At 35.6% G+C, this 22563-nt stretch overlaps 1 protein-coding gene across 1 annotated transcript in view; it reads left to right on the top strand.

The window, feature by feature from the left end:
• The window catches only part of arl15a (ADP-ribosylation factor-like 15a), a 177777-nt gene that overhangs the window by 40399 nt on the left and 114815 nt on the right, over nt 1–22563 (top strand). The window contains exons 2-3 of the mRNA XM_007250483.4: nt 5926–6070; nt 14293–14352. Coding sequence (XP_007250545.3) covers nt 5926–6070; nt 14293–14352 — 205 coding nt within the window. The remainder of the gene's footprint in view (nt 1–5925; nt 6071–14292; nt 14353–22563) is intronic.

Below are 22563 nucleotides of genomic sequence, written 5' to 3'. Positions count from 1 at the left end.
CGGAGCGCAAACTGCATTCCTTTTTATTTACCCTCCTGAGAGGTTAGACAATCCCAACCATCTTTTTCAAGTTGCAAAGGCCAGACGGGGTTCCCCACACTCCACTCAGGGGTCCATTCAAGAGATGTTGGCAGTTGGCTGGGTTGTTTTTGCGGCAGAGCATTTTTCAGCGCTGGTCTGGCCGGGTCCAAAGTGCTTCAGTCTTGTGACATCGCTGAGTGGATTTGGCCCAGCTGTGTTCCATCGTCTGCCGCTGAGGGTTCTAGCTTTGTTAGATCTTAGTTTCCGTGCTAGGACCGTCTGGACCGCAGCCAGATCTCCAAATTACATCAGCCCGTTTGATGTTGTGACATCTTTTTTAAATTGTGAGGTGGGCATGAGTTAGAAGATGCAAATGGTTGCACCTTTTAAATAAAGATGCACATCTGCAGTGTTACTGTGAATTATCTCTAAATATTTACACACCCCAAAAAAAAAACATAAGAGATCACCTAAAATGATGGGTTTCTTTGATTTTACAAAATTGAAAACCTCTGGAATATAATCAAGAGGAAGATCTCATTTGATGGATGATCACAAGCCATCAAACCAAGCTGAACTGCTTGAAGTTTTGCACCAGGAGTAAAGGCATAAAGTTATCCAAAAGCAGTGTGTAAGACTGGTGGAGGAGAACATGCCAGGATGCATGAAAACTGTAATTAAAAACCAGGGTTATTCCACCAAATATTGATTTCTGAATTCTTAAAATTTTATGAATATGAACTTGTTTTCTTTGCTTTATTTGAGGTGTAAAAGCTCTGCATTTTTATTGTTATTTCAGCCATTTATTTCAGCCATGCTCTGCAAATAAATTCTCTAAATGACAATATTTTTTTATATGGAAGTTGTGAGAACTGGTGGCCTAAGTTTGTAGAATGAAACAACAATGTTCATTTACTCAAACTTAGGAGAAAAAAACTTTAGAAAAAACTTGATTGCTGACTTTGTGTGCTTAACTTGAGTTCAAATTACTTAGAATAAGTTGAAAATTGTAGGTAAAACTGATTAAGATAATTATTTCTAAAAATATGCAAAATAATCTAGCACTCACACAATGCTTAGTGAGACAGAAAGTCAGATACAGTTGATTCAGATAGGTTCTCCAGTCTGTTCTTCCATCTATTACAGCCAGTTGTCCAGGCTTTGAAGCAGCAAAGCAGCCCCAGACGTAATGTAATGCGAGATGTAACGGGACACACACCTACCAAAAAGTTCCACTTTTGTCACGGCAGTCCAAAGAATATTTACTCAAAATGCTTGAGATCATCAAGATACTGAAACCCTACATTGATCCCATCTATGTAGTTGTGGCTCTGTTGTATCTACAATTGTGTCTATGTGCTCTCTAAGCAGTCCAGCGTGGCCCAGACACCAAGAGGTCAGAGCTTCAGGACTCGTGTGAAGTGACTGCTGTAAATTTATCATCCCCTTTTGTGCACTGTAAGTGAAGGGGGGGAGGGTGGGTGAGTGGTGTTAATGAGCGGTGGCAGTGGGTTCCTGTCCCCGACCCTCCTGGAACGTACCCAACCAGATGTCCAGGTCGCTGTGTGACAAAGCGGAAGCATGTGCTCGTGACGGACTGGCTGACTTATCACGTGTGCCGTATGGGCTGTCTGAGCCTGTAAAAGCGTTTAGGGCCGAGGAGGGTGAATACCAAAGAACAAATCAAACGTCCTCAGGTCATCAGATGACCCGATGCTTCTGACACCACAGATTCCTAATGACAGTAAAGTACTGTAAGTTCTCGGGTATTTGGGGTCTGTTAAATAACAGTGCTAATAATGCTAATAAAGACACTGGCATCTTGGGGTAGGTAAAATGGCTCTAAAATAACATTGCTATATTTTAGAAGAATTTTAAAACAAGTAAAATAAAATAAATGTTAGTAAATAAAAGAAAGTATTTATTTTGTATTTAACAGTTTAAAAATGTTCAATTTAAAAAAGAAAAACAAGAAAATCTGTAAATGTTTGTCTGTTTTATAAATAATTTACCAAGCTTACCAAGATGCTCTGATTTTAAATGAAGTAATAATAATAATGAAACTAGTAAATAAAAATAGTATATGTATAATCTACAGTTGCGTTAAAAAGTATTTGCCCTCTACAGATTTTTTTTGTTTTTGCTTTTTTGTCTGAACTGAACTTTTTTCTGATTATCAAACAAACTTTTAAAATAATAATTTTATTTAATAAAGAAAAAATATCCAAACCAATCTAGCCCTGTGTGAAAGTGTTTGCCACCAAAACCAAACCCTTGGCGGCAACAACTATAATCAAGCTTTATCAATAACTGGCAATGAGTCTTGTTTGTGACCTCCTGGATGAGTTGTCCCTGCCCTTTTGGAACGGTTACATTTGGCAGTTACAATGTTTCCTTCATTTGTGAATAATAGCTCTCATTGTGGTCTGCTTGAGTCCCAAAGCTTTAGAAATGACCTTTTCCAGATAGATAATTAATTACTTTTTTTTTTTCGGGGAATAATGTGCTGCTTTTTGAGATCTTTTATCTGCTTCATGTGGTCAGACAGGTTCTATTTAAGTGATCTCTTCTCTTGTACAGGTCTGGCTGTAATCAGGCCTGGTTGTGGTTAGTAGTGATCACATAATCACAGTTAATGTATAGGGTGCAAACACTTTTTCACACAGGTCTAGATTGGTTTGAATAGTTTTGTTTTCCCTTAAAATATGGAAATATCTTTAAAAAAGTGTTTTTTTTATATTTACTGGGGTTATATTTGTGTGATATTAAAGTTTGTTTCATAATCTTAAAAATGTCAGTATGACAAAAATGCAAAAACAAAAGAAATCTGTAAATTTGGGGGTAAACACTTTTTCACGTCACTGTATATGTAGTGTATATATGTCAACTGCAAACATAAATATTATTAAGCAAAACATATTATTAACAGCCCTCTGTTATCTAAGCGGTATTATATTTTTATTAGAAAACAAACAATACATAACTTACCAATAGTATAGTGGTTTTGTATAAAATACAATGTTAACTACAAACATAAAAAAAAAATACTTCCATTGTCAAATTATATATTTTTCTATTGCTTTAAAAATGGTGATGATGATGATGATATTATAATATACAACACAGTATGGCACCCCTACTGGCAGCAGATCAGACTGGTCTTATTTTAAGTAATGGAAATTCTTTTTTATTTATGGACACTTATTTTTAGTTGGTTGTAGAGCTGGAATGAGACATCGGCTACGCCAGTTCCAAACCTCCCGTTTCGGATCGTATGTTACGTGGAAAAAAGAGATGTTCCAGAAGTGAAAGCAAAAACAAGTCCCGCCCGGCCTGGACCGGTCTCATCGTGCTAATAAAAGAGATCTGGTTTTAGTCCTGGATACTGATCTCCGCTCTCCAGCTTTAAACATCTCATTCACGGTTCACACTGCATTTACCTTCTAATGTCTCCCAGCAGGCCTCCAGTCAGACACAGTGATTCATAAAGTGACACGTCTGCTGCCGCGAGGACACGAGCTGATGGCAGGGTCTTTACGAGTCAAATTTCAAAAGAAAAAAAAGCCTATTAGCTTGTTTAGACACGTTAAAGACTATATTAAAACTTGATCTGATTTTAGTCCAATCACCAACCAAAGAGTGAAAATGCATATCTTAGAAGCTATACTTTAAAACGGGGGCTGGGCGATATTGTAAAAATAAATCTTCTTGATATTCTTCAAATATATGAGCAATTCTTATTTCCGATTTATATTTTTAGCTCTTACATAACAATTCCTTTTTGTAAATAGACAGCACCATTTAAAAGGATGTGAAAAATGCCACATCTTCCTTCATCCTTACATGCAGCTTTTATATTAAGCACAGTGCAAACATACCCAGCTGGCACACAACTGATGTTGAAACAACGTTGAATCAACATTTAATGTTCAATGGTTGTGCTAACATTGACATTTTAACGTTGAATCAACATAATATCCTCAACCTTCCGCCTTTTGAATCAGCATTTTACATTTTATCACCATATAATTTATAAAAGCGGTTGGATGGAGGAATTAAAAAGTGTTTTACTTTTATTTGCAGTAACTGCTTTTTAATTTAACATCATGTTCATGTTCTAATAGTTTTACGTTTTTGTGTTTTTGAGATCAGATGTTCAGTAATCAGATTGGTAGTGGTGGGTAACTTTCGTTATACTCAGCTTTACTACAGTGATTTAAGTTTATTTTTAAAACTTTGTCAATCATAGGATTTTCTAATTTTAGTGAGCTATAGTTTATTAAAAGTTGAACGTATGACGTTGAAACAACGTTGCCATATCAACGTTGATTCGCTTTTCAAAATCAACAGTTGATTCAATGTTGATTCAACCATAACATCTACGTTGATCTATGTTTATTCAACGTTGAAATGCCAGCTGGGTAATTGTAGCACTTTAAGGCGCACTTAAAATCCTTTAATTTTGTCAAAAAAACGTCAGTGTGCCTTATAATCTGGTGCACCTTCTGTATAAATTCTACCAGTCAGGTTGTAAGGAGCAGTAAAGCCAATTCGGTGAAGTACAGCGTTATACAGGAGTTTAGTAAAGGAGAAGTATTAGTATTAGCTGCTAACTGCGCTAAGTGCTAGCTCTTTAGCCGTTCATAGGTATTCAGAGTATTATCGGCCTGTTGTCTGCTGATAACTCAGTGTATTTACTAGCTCTAACCGCGGTTGCGTGTAGCCACTAATGCTGCTGCACCCAGCCTTAGTGATAATATGTGAATCTAAGCTTACTGTAAATAAACTGACATCCTTTTTTTCAGGAGAGAAATCTGTGTAGATTAACATCCAGTGCTCGTTTGAGTTTAAAAGAAATATATTTTTTAAGAATTACAGTTTTGTTTACTTAGCTTAGCTTTACTTAAGTAACAAGAGTTGCTGCTTTTCCTTCAGATGTCCTGTATCTGAATCTGTAAAGAATGGAAATAAAAAAGTAGTCTTCTTCATAATATGTATCATTTTAGAGTTTTGTATTTGTGCCTTTTCATTTAGTAAAATAAGGATTGACTGGGGTAACCAGATGTACAGTACCAGTTACAAGTTTGAAACACCCTAAATTGAGTGATTTTACACTATTTTATATTTTTTTACACTATATATTATTTTTTACACTATATATTATATTTTAATACTAAATTCATTCAAACAATGAAGAAAAACATGGAATAATTTAGTAAACAAAAAATGTTAAACAAACCAGAATATGCTTTATATTTTAGATTATTCAAATTAGCTCCACTTGCATGGATGACAGTTTTGCACATTTTGCTAAATCTTGGCTGGATTTTCTCAATCAGCTTTATGAGGCAGAGTCACCTGGAATGATCAGCTTTCAGTTAACAGCTGTGCTGAACACATCAAGAATCAATTACTTGAATTTATTGTCTCTTAATGTGTTTGAGAGCATCAGTTCTAATGTTATGAAGAAGTAGAGATGATATTCGGTGTAATCTAAATCACGACAAGAGCTACTCGAGTAAAATACTTTAAGAAATGAAGATCAGTCAATCTGAACATTTTCAAATTTCAATTTTAACTTTGAAAGTATCCTCAAGTGCAGTCGTAAACACAATAAAAAATGCTGGAAAAAAAAGATAAAACTGGCCCTCATCAGGACCGGCCCAGAAAAGGAAGAGCAAGAGTTACCTCTGTTGCACAGGAAAAGTTTATGAGAGTTACCAGCCTATTTTCTAAAGCATTTCCTTAAAGTTTACTATATGATTCCTTATGTGTTCATTCATAGCCTGGATCACTTTAATACTAATTTACAATGTAGGAACAAATGTGGCATGTTGTCAAAATGAATAGATTATTGCACTTGTTTAGTGTTTTTTTTTTGTTGTTGTTGTGTGTTTCTTTTAGTGTCTCCGAACTCTGTGCTGTAAAGGTCCTCCCACTCCTAGACCAGAATATGACGTGGTGTGCATCGGCCTCAGCAGTGCCGGGAAAACGGCTCTGCTCTCTCGGCTCTGCAGTGAGGGCATCGATGGCATTGTACCAACCACAGGTAAAATTTTATTATTACCCATGTCTCAGCATAAACAGAATAACCCAGTTAACGTTACTAGAACTCACTGAAAAAAATGATGGCTAAAATGTACTTAAAAAAAAGTTTTGCAACTTTCTGCATTTGCTTTTTTTTTAAGTAAATTTTATTTCAGATACATTTAAGTAACTTCAACTCGATTTCAAGACTTAGTGAACTGAACTTCAGTCAATCCTTTCTTTTAGTAAAATGTACTTAATTTATTTTTGCTAAATCAATCCTTTCTTTTAGTAACCTTTTCTTAATTTCTGTATACAATATTACCTAATTACAATTACTTCATTTATACAATATTATTATATATAATTTAAGTAAAAACACACGTTCAAATATTTACATAATCTCAAAGATTTATTTTGTAAGCACATTTTATAAGTTTACTAAAAGAAAGGATTGATTTAGCAAAAATAAGTTAAGCAAAGTTTACTAAAAGAAATAATTGATTTAGCAAAAATAAATAAAGTAAATTTTACTGAAAGAAAGGATTGATTCAGCAAAAATAAATGAAGTAAAGTTTAATAAAAGAAAGGATTGATTCAGTTAAAATAAATTAAGTAAAGTTTGCTAAAAGAAAGGATTGATTCAGTTAAAATAAAGTAAGTAAAGTTTGCTAAAAGAAAGGATTGATTCAGCAAAGATAAATGAAGTAAAGTTTAATAAAAGAAAGGATTGATTCAGCAAAAATAAGTTAAGCAAAGTTTACTAAAAGAAATAATTGATTTAGCAAAAATAAATTAAGTAAATTTTACTGAAAGAAAGGATTGATTCAGCAAAAATAAATTAAGTAAAGTTTAATAAAAGAAAGGATTGATTCAGTTAAAATAAATTAAGTAAAGTTTACTAAAAGAAAGGATTGATTCAGTTAAAATAAATTAAGTAAAGTTTACTGAAAGAAAGGATTGATTCAGTTAAAATAAATTAAGTAAAGTTTACTAAAAGAAAGGATTGATTCAGTTAAAATAAATTAAGTAAAGTTTGCTAAAAGAAAGGATTGATTCAGCAAAGATGAATGAAGTAAAGTTTACTAAAAGAAAGGATTGATTCAGTTAAAATAAATTAAGTAAAGTTTACTGAAAGAAAGGATTGATTCAGCTAAAATAAATTAAGTAAAGTTTACTAAAAGAAAGGATTGATTCAGTTAAAATAAATTAAGTAAAGTTTACTAAAAGAAAGGATTGATTCAGTTAAAATAAATTAAGTAAAGTTTACTGAAATAAAAAAAATATTCAGCTAAAATAAATTAAGTAAAGTTTACTAAAAGAAAGGATTGATTCAGCTAAAGTAAATTAAGTAAAGTTTAGTAAAAGAAAGAATTGACTGAAGATCTGTTCATTTATTTACTCTGTGTAACATAAATTGATCTGAATTGATCTGAAATTAAATTATTATTTTTTTTAAAGCAAGTGCAGAAAGTTGCGAAACTTTTTTTTAAGTACATTTTGCTTCTTTTTTTTACTATTTTTTCAGTGCATGCTGTCATATCAGTACTGCAATAAAAGCAGGCAATAAATATTTAAAAACACGTACTTATTCGTCTGTAATCTTGTGTTCACTGAGTGTGGATTGTAATTGAAAGCAAATGCTGCATCAGTACCGTATCAGTGATACGAATATGAAGGGTTGCATGGATGTAGTGTATTAAGCACTAAACTCTTCTTCTAAACTTCTCGTACAGCATTTATCAAACTTTCCCAGCGCTCTGAAAACACTCTGCGAAATCTCACTGCTGTCAGCATGTGCTCTGCAGCCTCCCAGCGCTCTGAGAACAGCTACATATTGCTTCTCTCTGTCTCTCTCTTTCTCCCTCAGCTGCCTATTCAAAAGAACTGCTTTATTTTACGCATTCAAGTGTCTCTTGACGTCCCTGTGTGTGTGTGTGTGTGTGTGTGTGTGTGTGTGTGTGTGAGCGAGCCGTGACTGGTCTGGATTTTCTCACATGTACTTTCTCTCTCATAACAATGTTGATTACATTATCGCTCAGGGCGACAGGTCAGTGTATTACAGGATCATCATCTCATCACTCTAGACAATATTATTTCCTTTTTATTTTTATTGAGAGTTTTGTTTCTTATTAAATATTGCTTTAACCAAAAGCTTAAACTGTCACTTACTATTCTTTCTGCATGCCTGTATCATGTGCACTGAAGCTCTCTTCTTCTAGTTCTAGTTACTTCTTGTCTGCTATATAACACCTTACTTACCATCTTAATCTGTTTGGGTTGCCGTATTATACTGACATGCCAAAAGTCATGGGATAGCGGTAATGTAAAATAATCACAACGTGTAACCTCAGGGGACGGCTTAAGCACGGCCGCGCCTGTATAAATTGCGATAATCCCGTATAATCTTGCGAGTGATGTTGAACACTGGCCAGTGTGCTCATGGCAAGGTGACGTGAAATATAGGAGTGATTTTTATTTTTTTTTTCAAGCGAGGTTTGATATTAATTTCTTTTTCCAGTGTTTTGCAGGTACTGTATCTAACTTTCTTCAATACGCAATGTCACTTATGTGGCAGGAATTTGCCATAAAAGGCTAATATTAGCACCAATAGTGGACAGGGCATCAGGTGGTAGTGATTGTGACCAGTGGCATCTGTCTATAATTGTCCATGAGGACAGAAAAAGTGCGTTTTAAAGTCAGAGAAAGTGTTCAACCTCACAACTCTTACACTCTTACAGATAACAATGCACAACTTATACAGATGTGGGCATGATGTAGCACACTATTTTAGTTTATATACCGATTTTCTACAGCCTTTGCCATGTCACTGTATTTTAAAAAGTGGTAGATTTCAAAATGTTGTACCACCACAATGTATTTGAATGAATAACTGCTGTAATTTTTTGTTCCGGCCTTATTTTTGTGGCTGGAAAATTGACTTAAATGTTTGCGATCCATTTAGAACTTTTTTTATTTCTGTAGAAATATGACCTAAAACATCAACATTGCACCAGAATGAAATTATGAATTATATCAAAGAACTCTAAAGAAAAATGTCAGGACATCTGTATACAAACTGTATCTCAAAAGAAGGTGGGTCATGCAGCAAGACAATGACCCAAAGCAAAAGAATGTTTAACGGAGAATAATGTTAATGGTTTGGAATGGGGCCAAGTCAAAATCTTGACCTTAATCTAAGACCTAAAGTGAGCAGTTAATGTAGGGAAACCCACCAAAATCCCCACCAAAATAAAGTTGTTCGGTACCACTTTAAAATAAGACTACCTTTATAAAGGGTTTATAAATGGTTTACAATTAGTTTATTAATGGTTACTAATTAGGTTGTAATTTGAACTAACCTAAAGAATTTGAACTAACCTGTGCCTGAAGTTGAACTAACCTGTGCCACAATAGCAGCACTACTATGGAGACAAAATGAACCTGTTCATTCATTTTATCCTTATCCTGGAAAGGCTTTCCACCGAATGAACCACGCGGTGAATTGTCAACACGCCAACGTCAGACGCATGTCCTTCTAAAACCAATCAGCGTCAAGTTAAGGAAAAGCATCGATACGTAAGTGATGATGAAAGGATATAGGAGCATCACACAAAGGTCTTTAGTGCAGTGTGAAAACAAAAATAAGCGGACCAAATATATACAATGTAGCAAACACATGAACCTTGGTTCGGACCACGGTCCAGACTTTCAGGTGTGAAAGCATCCTTAATGATCAAAGCTGTCATTAAGATGAAAAACAAGACAAATCTATCAGAGTGATGACATACAATTTGGGATCATTCCTAAAAACAAGGATACACTTGTGAGCTCAGCAACTTCTACATTCTATTGGGAAGAACACACCCCTTACAGCATCTAGTCAAATTAAAAACACTCTAATATGATTAGGCATGTGATCCAATAAAAAAAGCATAAATGCAAATACAAATGGTTAAGGTTCAGATGCTTAAAGACCACAAATAAGACTTTGCTAAAACAAAAAATTGAATAAAAAGTCTGGCCAGTTCTGCGATATAAATCTTTGGACTTTGGAACCCAAAATCTACTCTTATCAGAGTGATGAGAACAGAACAATATGAAGAAGAAAAGAAGAGGCTCATTATCCCAAGCATAACACATTATCTGTCAAACATGGGGGAGGCATTCTTATAGAATGAGTAAGCAAGGCCATTGGTGGATCTAGGTGACTGGTGTTTATGGATGATGTGTTTTCTGATAGTGGTAGCAGGATGAATGTGCAGTGGAAAGAGTTATGCTTTCTTTTGCTCATATTCAGTCAAATGCTGCAAACCTGATAAGACATTACTGCAAAGTACAGATGGATAAAAACCCAAAGCATACAGCAAAAGCAGTTTTTAAAGCAAGATAGCTTTTAAAGGCAAATAAATTGATAATACCTTTTGATTGTTGTAATATATATAGACAAAATTATGTAAAAAATATTTGAAAAAGCTTAAAGCAGCAGTTCTTAAGATTGTTTATTTATTAAAATGAGAGCAGAGTTGATAGGAGACAAAATATTCTAATGAATAGTATGGTATCAGTGTCACAAACAACTCTTTAACATCTAATATATTAATTCTAAAAAAAGTCTGGTAGGTTGTTGGATGTAAGTTGCTTAAAGCATTTTATAAATTAACAAAATGAACAAAACCGTATTATACCCAAATTCTAAAACATAGAATTTCAGTGGCTCCGAGTGGTCCAGTGTGATCGGGAGATTGCGAATCCCGCTCATGCAGCTTGCCATTAGCTGCTGGAGCCCTGAGAGAGCACAATTGGCCTTGCTCTCTCTGGGTGGGTAGATGGCGCTCTCTCCCTACATCACTCTAAAGGGTGATGTGGATCAGCACAAGGAATCTGTGAGCTGATGTATCAGAACCGAGTCGCTGCCCTTTTTTCCTCCGAGCACGCTGTGATGCTACTCGGTAATGCTACGTCAGCAGCAGTTCGTAAAGAGGCAGTGGCTGACTTCACTTCATGTATCGGAGGAGGCATGTGCTAGTCTTCACGTTCCTGGTGCATCCCTAGTGATAGGGGGATAAAATTTAGAAAAAGAAAAAAAGAAGTCTGGAAGTGAGGTGGATATGAGGTGTGTTCAGGTAAATTTTTAAAATAGGGCATTATGTGTCATCAGTGTTGTTACAAAACCTGATATCTCCAGAATGTAATCATTGTAAAAGAAAACAAAATTTACTTTTATTAAAATCAGCAATATTTATTTCAATTAGTTTTTAACCAGTTGTCAACTTTTGATCCAACCAAGTCGTTTGATCCCATCATATGGAATGTGCCAAGCATGTCCAAGCATCTCCAATCATGTCCAAGCATTTCTAAACATGTCTAAACATGCTTGAAATGAATCAGCTCTTGTTGGGCCTATAATACATGACATAATATGACAGCATATTATGCACAGCAGTGACAGCAGTGATGTCAGGATTGATGAGAACAGGTTTAATGCTGTGAAGTAGGGAATGTTTAGAACAGCGAGGCGAGTACAGTAAATGTAACGGCAGACGTCTGTTGAATAATTTATTGTAGCACTTTAAAGGTCAGACTAATGACTGTGTTAAAGTAACAGACCCCTCTAATGCATTGATTAGCTGCAATGTCATATCCATTATCTGCATCCATTATATCAGTGGATAATATGCATGCGTATTGTTTTTGAAGATGTACTTTATAATAATAACTATAACAACAATGATAGCACAATGATAACAGTGATTAAATTGCAGATATTTACAGTTCAGGCCAAAAGTTTGGACACACCTTCTCTTTTTTAATGCGTTTTCTTTATTTTCATGACTATTTACATTGTAGATTCTCACTGAAGGCATCAATAATATGAATGAACACATGTAGAGTATTATATACTTAACAAAAAAAGGTGAAATAACTAAAAAAATATATATATATATGTCAAGAGGTAGTCACCTGAAATGGTTTTCCAACAGTCTTGAAGGAGTTCCCAGAGGTGTTTAGCACTTGTTGCCCCTTTGCCTTCACTCTATGGTCCAGCTCACCCCAAACCATGTGGATTGGGTTCAGGTCCGGTGACTGTGGAGGCCAGATCCATATATATATAAGATTATTTACTATTTACTGTCCAGAAATAATAAAAAATTCTAATTTTTTTAACAGTTTTTAAATTTAGCATGTTATAATGGCATTTTATGATGTATGTTATAATGTATGCACCCATAACTCCAAAGTTCTGGCATTGTATTTTGTCACTGTGACAAATCATAGCTTGAGTCTAGTTTGATTCTGTTTTCATACCAAAAAGAATACCAACAAGAATTTTACCAGGACAGGAAATGTACTCTACTTAATGTTCTCTATACTCTATAACATGTTCCAGATTGCTGCAGATCTCACTTTGTATTTATGTCTGAGGCACATATGTACATAACTGCAGGTGTGGTCTGGTTAGATGCAGCGCACAGTTAAAATAGTGTCTGAGTTTAGGAATAAATCTACACTGATGGGTGTGGTGGTCTGGAAGTGAGGTGTGTTCAGGTTAATTTATGGAGTGTTTCCATTTTGGTGGTGGGAAACACAGGTGCACCATTGCCTGATTAAAACCCTGACAACAGTCATCAGTCAGCTGCCCAAACCTATCTTAGCCATTCAGAAGGGCTGTACGCATTGTGCGCACAAAAAAAAAAAAAAAACATGTTGCACAACTTTTATGAAGATGCGGATTTCATTTTTCAGCAGGACTTGGCACACTGCCCATACTGCCAAAAGTACCAATAGGTCTTATATAGTATTTAAATGTTCTGAGACACTGTTTTTTTTTATTAGCTGTAATAATCAACAATAAAAAAAATTAAATGCTTAAAATAGATCACTCTGTGTGCTATACATCTAGATAATACATCTAGAGTTTCACATTTTAACTGAATTACTGAAATAAAAAAAAAACTTTTCAATGATATTGTAATGGGATTTGTAAGATGCACCTGTATGTCTCTATGTATCCAGGCTACAGGCAGCTTAAAAGGACACCAACAGGACCCAACAAGAACCTTGTTTCAGTTTCAGTTCTGCATTTTCCTATAATTAACTTATCCTTGTAACCATTTACATATATCATTACATCACACATTTAAGAATTCATTCCATTTCAAGAAACACTTCATGCTGTATTATTGTTTTGTCATTGTTATGTAATTGTTGTATTATTGTTTTGTCATAATTATGTAATTGTATGTATACAGAAAAAAAGACTGCCCACATACTACAGCTCTGCAAAAAAAAAAAATAAGAGAGCACTTCAGTTTCTGAATCAGTTTCTCTGATTTTGCTATTTATAGGTTTATGTTTGAGTAAAATTAATATTGTTGTTTTATTCTATAAACTTTGCACAACATTTCTCCCAATATTGTCATTTAAAGCATTTATTTGCAGAAAATCAGAAATGGCTGAATTAATGCAAAGAAAACAAGTTCATATTCATAAAGTTCAAAGAGTCCAGAAATCAATATTTGATGGAATAACCCTGGATTTTAATCACAGTTTTATGCATCTTGGCATGTTCTCCTCCACCAGTCTTACACACTGCTTTTGGATAACTTTATGCTTTACACTCCTGGTGCAAATATTCAAGCAGTTCAGCTTGGTTTGATGACTTGTGCTCATCCATCTTCCTCTTGATTATATTCCAGAGGTTTTCAATTTGGCAAAATCAAAGAAACTCATCATTTTTAAGTGCTCTCTTATTTTTTGTAGATTTCTGTAGATTGACCCTAGAACACCTTTAAGTGACTCTAAACCTATCCTCTCTGCTCCTGAGAACAGCTCTAGATGAAACCCAAGTTTGGCATGGCACATTTACCTTCACCTGCTGTGCGTCTGATGAAACCTGCCTTATAAACACAGCTTTCAAGTGAAAGTGGGACGTTATGAGGCTGGATCTCATGTGTTTTGTGTTGCATTAATCAATACCAAATGTCTGCCCTCCCTGTCTCTGCGTGTTGTGTTGTGAAATGAACACAGGGGAAGTGGTATCACTGAGGAAATCTTTGCTTTTCCTCTGGACTGTGAACTCACAGTTTGTGCTTCTTTATCAGTGTGATATTGCTTTTCTTGATCTCATTCCTGTAGATTTTGGGTCATCTACACCAACAGTGGCGAGAATCCAAACAAGCACGGGCTTTTCTGTGTCCAAGAGGTTTTGAAACATAAACACTGTCCTGTTATCTCTTGCAGGTTTCAGCATAAAGGCAGTGCCATTCCCGAATGCGGTGCTGAACGTGAAGGAGCTTGGAGGTAATTTGAACAAGTATTGCTGTTGAGTTTCAAATGAAATCATATCAGATTTGTTTGTGTAGCGCCTTTTACAACTGATGCTGTCGCAAATCAGCTCCACGGAAATCCAGTGATAAGACAAAAGATCAACAAGCCTAAGGTGACAGTGACGATGAAGAACTCCCATAAAGCTAGAGGATGAAACCTTGGGAGAAACCAAGACTCACAAGCAAGGGCTCCTCCTTTTGAAAAATCTTTTATAAATGATTGATAAAAAGTCATGTGAACATGATCAGTGTGTCTAACAACTCCAGCAGATTTGAATATAACAGGCTTAAGGCCAATTTATACTTCAGCGTTGAACCTACGTGTCGTTTAAATTGCTGAACATGCAGCAAACCTATAATTTTTTTAAAGGAAAAATAATACACGGAACTGTTGCGTCCCTTTTAGGGTTGGGCGGTATGATGGTATTCCGGTATACCATGGTATTTAAATATGGTGACGATATTGTAAAATGGTGACGGCATATTAACCACATGATAATGGGACGTTTAAGACGTTCTGCGCATCCACAGTGAAAGAGCAGTGGGAGGAGTAAGCAGTTGGAGCTCACTGATTGGTTATGGATTGGGGATTCTCACTGAGGAGATCATACAGCAAAAACTTTATTACAGGACAAACCATTCAAACGTGCAGATGAGCTCTCCGCACCGGATTAAAAAATCACACAGTTCCTGTCTGGTTTAAAATAGTTAGATACAGCTATTAAATGAATAAATCAACATTCATAGAAAAAAAACAGTAAGATGTTCTGTATGCTAAATAACAAAGAAGGCAGCAACCAGCTAGAAGCTAATAAGCTAATAACAACATTTTATAAAAACAGAAAAATAGATAGATATGAAATAGGAAAATAACCAACTAAACTAAGTTCAAAATGCTAAAAGAAATACAATTGAACGAATTCTAAAAGATCAAAATGAAATAGTGAACACACAGGTACAAAAATAAATATTAGTAATATATATATAAAAAAAAAAAAAATATCCCAAAGTAAATAAACTGCGTCTAGGTGACGAAACCAAAAAAAGAACTAAAAAAATAAATAAATAAAAGAAATGAACAAAAACAACAATTTTACCGTATACCACCATATAATATCACAATTTCCATAACAAAAATTGATACTATATAAAAGAAAAAGATGTTCTTCTTTGGCATCATTATGCTGGTTAAGAGGAATTCAGGACTACGCTTGACCTGTGACCAGATAAAACACTTGATCAAATTCAGCAGATGCTTACTCACTACATACAAACAGTGCTTTACTTGTGGTTTGTATCTTTGCCAGGTGGTCCAACTAAATTGGAGCAACTTAAAAGTGATAAACATTGAGAAACTAACTGTTGCACCTGCATTATTTGGGCCATTCCAATGAATGGATGCCATTTCTTTCCCCAGGAAATTACATGTATAAATGTGCACACAAAATAACTTTAAAATACATTTTATCATTAAGCTTGTACGTTGAGCTAATTGCAAAAGTAAGATATGTTATTAAAACATTAATAAAAACTACTTAGAACACTGAACAAACAGCATTTGTTATCTGTCCCCACTCTCTAACTATAAACTTTACCATAAAATATAATTATTAAAATCCTTCAGAGATGTATTATGTTCATGATTGTGTGACTCCAAATCTCAAAATACACATTTTAGTTGTGTCCTTGTGTTTCACTCAGTCCTGTTACTGTAACACATTACCCCATCTGAAACATCTGGAACATTCTAAAAGTCACATCTACAACAGGAAGTGACATCAGCTGGTTCTTCTTAAGATCATGGGAAGACCAAATTTAAGTTCCCTCATTAGTTTTTCTGTAATGACTAATGAGCTGAATGTCAACGCTCTGTCCTGTTACCTAAATTAATTCTTAGATCTTATTTGTTTATTTTTAAAATACAAAATTTGGGAAAATCACTAGAATGTGCTCAGTGTCCTCATGCTTTTAGCATAGCAGCCATTTAGCTATTTCTCATGTTTGTGCTAATTCTAAGCTAAAAACTCATTCCCGTTACTTTCGGCCCTGTTAATCAAAACATTAAAAGTAACAGGAGTGAGTGCCAGTGACAGGAGTGATACATTCATTATAAATATCAATAATTTGAACATGCAGTCAACCATTTGTTTAAAATAAGACTTTTTAAGACGAGACTTTTTTGAAAGAAAATGAGTGGACTTTTAAATGTCACATGAGTTTTGAAACCATCTTCAGCTTAGAAACCTTGTAAAAAAAAAAAGTAAATCTGCCTGAGATTGACCTGTACATGTTTTAAATAGTAAAATACATGTGTTATTAGATTCAGAGTTGAAAAAAGATAAAAAAAAAAAAAACTTTTATTTGGAAGAGTACACTTTAAAAACAGAGGTACGATATAAGTACTTTTTTTGTACTCAAAGGAACATTTTTTTTATTGTACTCTCAATTGTACAATATTGATCTTTTCAGGGTCAGTTGTGTTCCCTTTGAAGTACAAAGTGTTTTCCAACAGCATTAAGTACAGTTTTTACCATTTAACCAAAAAGCCAAAAGGTATATTCAGTATTCTGTATCACTGTACTAATAAACTATATATATTTTAATTGCACATTTTTCATTTGAAAGCCAGACAATTTTGGATCATCAAGTTCTTGACACATATTCAGTTGAAGATAATGTTTATAATCTTTATAATCAATACTGGTACAAAAAACATGGGTATAAAAAGTACTTTGAAGGACTACCTCAATATAAGGTACAGCCCCAACGGCAAGCTATATACTCTTATAAGTACACATCTGTACTTATTTTTCTTAGTGTGTAATAATTAATAATCCAATTAAAATAGTATAGGAAGCTGTTGTTTATGAGTTACGTGTTTTTCTGCTCAGAGTGGGGGCAATGGTGTTGTTGGAATCATGTGGGCAGATGCTTAATTTGGCGGCTCAAAGACCCAGACAGGAAACGTAAGAAAGAGCAATACACTCCGACGCAGAGCTGCAGTGTATTGCTGAAGTCAGCCGTTTATCAGAGGGTTAGTGGTGTGGGCAGCGTCACAGTGATTTATGTGTTTTGTTGGGATGTGGGGGACTGAACAGGTGCACTGTGTATCGTGACTATAGGCCCGACTAATCACAACAGAAACATCAGCCCGGTACAACCAAAACAACAGGAAAAGGGAACGCGGGACCACCAAGCGGCGGCTTGACCAAATATGGTCACCGGTCACAGCCAGAAGTGTGTGTTAGAGAACGTGATGAAGGTCCTCCGGTAGGCGAGGTCAAAGCCCCCTAGGGATGTTTTTATACAGACCAAAGCCTGTAGCGGCATCTGTGATGAAGCTGCTTTATCGTCTACAGTCTGGGGCTCCTACTGCTGCTGCTGCTTCTGCTGCAAGAACCAATGAGGAACAAAGCAATGCACAGAACCAATCAACTGTGTATAAACAGTGGTAAGAAAAATAGATGTACACATTTTAATATCAAACAAATGCTGTAAAACCTGAGTAAAAATCACTTTTTAAATGATGATTTTAGTGTGGGAGGTTTCATGGCTAAATTGGAGCAGCCTGGTGGCCAATCTTCATTAATTGCACATTATTGCACCAGTAAGAGCAGAGTGTGAAGATTCAATTAGCAGGGTAAGAGCACAGTTCTGCTCAAAATATTGCAATGCACACAACATTATGGGTGACCAGAGTTCAAAAGAGGACAAATTGTTGGTGCACGTCTTGCTGGCGCATCTGTGACCAAGACAGCAAGTCTTTGTGATGTATCAAGAGCCACGGTATCCAGGGTAATGTCACCATACCACCAAGAAGGACCAACCACATCTAACAGGATTAACTGTGGACGCTGTAAGAGGAAGCTGCCTGAAAAGGATGTTCGGGTGCTAACCCGGATTGTATCCAAAAAACATAAAACCACGGCTGAACAAATCACGGCAGAATTCAATGTGCACCTCAACTCTCCTGTTTCCACCAGAACTGTCCGTCGCCACAATAAATTATTGTGGTCTAAAACCAGGTGTTTCAGTTTCATTGTCCAACACCTGTAAATGAACTGTGATTAATCATACTTTTTGGAAAGCTTAGTTCACTACTAATTTCACTACTAACCACAACAATCAGGCCTGATTACTGCCAGACCTGTAGAATCAAGAAATCACTTAAATATAGAACCTGTCTGACAACATGAAGCAGCTAAAAGATCTCAAAAAGCAGCACATTATGCCCTGATATGAAGAAATTCAAAAACAGATGAGAAAACAAACAAACAAAAAGTCATTGATCACCTATCAGTATGAAAAAGGTTACAAAGTCATTTCTAAAGCTTTGAGACTCCAGAGAACCTCAGTAGGAGCTATTATTCACAAATAGAGAAAACATGGGACACTGGTGAACCTCTCCAGGAGTGTCCAGCTGACAGAGATTACTCCAAAAGGGCATGAACAACTCATCCAGGAGGTCACAAAAGCCAGAACCCAGAACAGCATTTAAAGAACTGCAGGTCTCACTCGCCTCAGTTAAGGTCAGTGTTAATGATTTAATAATAAGAAAGAGGGCAAAACTGTTATTCATGGGAGAGATCCAGGTAAAAAACACTGCGGACCAAAAAGAAACACGACCTGCCTCACATTTACCAAAAAACATCTTGATGATCCCCAGAACTTTTGGTAAATATTCTTTGGACTGACTTGACAAAAGTGGAACTTTTTGGTAGGTGTGTGTCTTGTTACATCTGGTGTAAACACATAATTTCAGAAAAAAACATGCTTCTGGGTCAACTTGCTGTAAGAAATGAAACCAGAAATTCTGCTGTTTACCAGACAATCCTGAAGGAGAATATCCGGCCATCAGTTTGTGACCTCAAGCTCAGGGGTACTTGGGTTCTGCAGCAGGACAATTATCCAAAGCACACAAACAAGTCCACCTCTGAATGACTTAAAAAGAAGTGGCCTATTCCAAGTCAAATTGTCTTACTTACTACTATTCTTTAAAGAAGAGTGGGCCAAAATTCCTCCACAGAGATGTGAAAGTCTCGCTGCCAGTTTTCAGTAAAGCTTGATTACGGTTGTTGTTGCCAAGGGTGGAATGAACAAGTTATTAGCTTTGGGGGGCAAACACTTCTTCACACAGGGCTGGATTGGTTTGGATTTTTTTTCCTTTAATAAATAAAATTATAATTTAAAAAGTGCTTTTTATATTTACTCAGGTTATCTTTGTCTGATATTAGAGTTTGTTGGATAATCAGAAAAAAATCAGTATGACAAAAAAACAAAAAACTAAATCAATTTGTAGGGGGCAAATGAATTCACTATATGGACAAAGGTATTGGGTCAACTGCTCATTCAATATTTCAAGGGTATTAAATTTTTTTAGAATATAATTCTAAAAAAAAATAATATAATTAAATTTAGTGACCCAAGCATTAAATAGGTGAAGATATTGGATGATGATCAAACCCTCCTCATCGCAGAAGTATTTTAAACGGTGCGCCATTATTCCAAAAAACACAATCTTAGTCCTCCACAACTCATATCTCTCTAACATATACGTGGCATTGGGCATGGTGCCATTAGATTCATGTTTATATTCTCCAGAGAGTCTGACTATTCTATATAATATTGTATAATACTTCTGTACAGTGACTAGACAATCTAAATGTTTGTGGATTTCCACATTTAAACAAGTTTAAAGTAACGGAATGCATTTATTACAATGTAATAACATGATAATAATATATATTTTTATCATGATGTAATAGATGGACTTTGACAAAACATATAGGACACCACTATATTAAGCTGAATGTCTGTGGCTTGTTATTTGTGGCATTTTATCAGCTCTAGGAATAGTCTATTGCAGGGGACAGAACAAATCATGCTCGAGCAATACTGTTTGAATTTAGGATCACAAATCAGATGAAAAGCAGACTAGGCAACTAATATACTTTTAGTAATGTTTATAGAAGCACCTGTGGCCATGGAAGTGATTGAAACCTGAGTTCCATCTAATACTTTTGGCGATATTATGTATCTCATAACAGTTGACCAAATCAAATGCTTCCTTTACGTAGCAACAGGTTTCCATGTTTCATTATTTCCACATGCCGAGTAAAAACTGGAAACAGTGATTCAGTCTACTGGCTCAGCAGAGGAAATAGGGCTGTTTTAAAAGGTCCTTCCTACAAATAGGTTAATTACTTCCATTTGACTTTATAAAGCCCATACAGAGATCATTACAGCGTGCATGTTTCCAAAGCCACAAAGAACTCTTTTTATCCTCCACCGCAATGAAGGAAAAATAAAAACAATTTGTGGTTTAAACCCTGGCTAACAAGCAACAATCACAGATTCTCCCATTGTTCCAGAGGAAGTGTGGAGCTATTAAATTCTTAGCATTCTTGAACACAGAGAGCGCACATTAGTTGCTAGAGGCTAGATACCTGTTTTTACCTGTCTAAGCTGGACAAAGAGAGCTAATCTAAAAATGAGATCCACAAAAACTCAAGTCATGCATTTTATCATGCACAGTGTTTTCTGTGGATCTAGTGTTTTTATGCAGTGTAGATGGCGGCATACAAAAAAGCATGTGAGCAATTTTAAAAAAATGGCATTGGCTCTGGGTGGTTGAGCAAACTATGGCGCTGCCACTATGATCAGGAGATTACTGGTTTGAATCCCAGTCATGCAGCTTACCATCAGCTGCTGGAAACCTGAGAGAGTACAATTGATCTTGCTCTCTCTCGGTGGATAGATGGCGCTCTCTCCCACATCAAACAGAAGCGATTTACTCACCCAAATAAACAGGAGAGGTTTTCAGGAGAGAAATATGTGTAGATTAAAGTCCAGTGCTCGTTTGACTAAAATATATATATATATATATATATATTTAAGAAATTAACGTTTTGTTTACTTCGGCGCCCCCCAGCATCAAGACCTTCGGAATTACAAGAGTCCACCTTACATTCAGCTTAAAATACCCCATATTAACTAGAAAATATCTACTCTTAAGCTTTTATTTTAATAATAACAACTCTTAACCTAATATTGGTGGCTGACAATGTGTGTACTTTTGTGTATTTTTGAATCGCTGGGCTTATTTATTTGTGTGAACCGTGTCTTTACCAGCGCTGCCTATTGGAGACATGCCGTTTTTGCACTGTGCCTCTATGGGATCTAGCGCTTCCCTGTGGTGCATAATGACATCGCATTTGGTTTGTATTTGGTTTGTAAGCACTGCATCATTGCTAGGTGGCGGAGTTATACATGGAGAGCTTCGGTTACAGTGCATTATCGGCTAATAATGTTACTCATGAAATGAGTCTCATCCAATCACATTGCAGGGTGGGAACTAACTGTTGTATAATTACACATTTTACTTCTACTGAACCTACTGAGACTAAGTGGCAATATGCCTTTTGTCAGCCTAGTAAAAGAATGGAGTCCATTTAAAAATGCACAGATTTCCCTGTAAATAATCGTGGAAAAAATTCTCTTTGAATAAAGCTCTAAGATCTCAACATTTATTACTGCATTAACTCTGCAAAACAGAAGTTTTCTGACACAAACACATACCATGACAGACCCTGGCTTTTAATGGTTCCTTTTGTCTTTTTTCCGGAGTCAATTTCTTCCAAGAAAAGGGCCAAATACTGATTTATCTGACCATTATAACTTTTTTCCATTGTGATGTTCCATCCCAGATTCCCTCAAGCCCAGAGAATTCAAAGCTGTTGGATAGAAGATCACGGGCGTTTGTGCATTTGCCATTTACACACTGAATTCATCCCGATTCCTTGAAACGTTTATTGATGTCATAAACTGTAGAGGGGAAAATATGCAAATCCCTTCCAATATTTTTTTTGAGGAACATTGCTTTTAAACTAGTGTCGTCAATCGTTTAAAAATGTAATCAGATTAATCACAACAATATTCTGTGAGTGACTGTGATCAGTCACATTCTTTCTTCTTAATATACAAGTTTTACATACACAAGCAGGCAGTATCACAGGGCAGGCGATAATCCAAAACGGGATACACAGTACAGTTTATACACGGAAATCCAAAACAAGGGAACAGGCAGAAATCGTAGTCGCACGGAAATAGACAAGGGCAAGAGAAACGCTTTGTATTGCTGGATAAACCAAACAGATACTCGGCAAGAAGTGAGCGTGAGCGTGGT

This window comes from Astyanax mexicanus, chromosome 22 (assembly GCF_023375975.1).
Source record: "Astyanax mexicanus isolate ESR-SI-001 chromosome 22, AstMex3_surface, whole genome shotgun sequence".
Taxonomy (NCBI): Eukaryota; Metazoa; Chordata; class Actinopteri; order Characiformes; family Acestrorhamphidae; genus Astyanax; species Astyanax mexicanus.
This window is presented reverse-complemented; position numbering and strand designations above follow the sequence as displayed.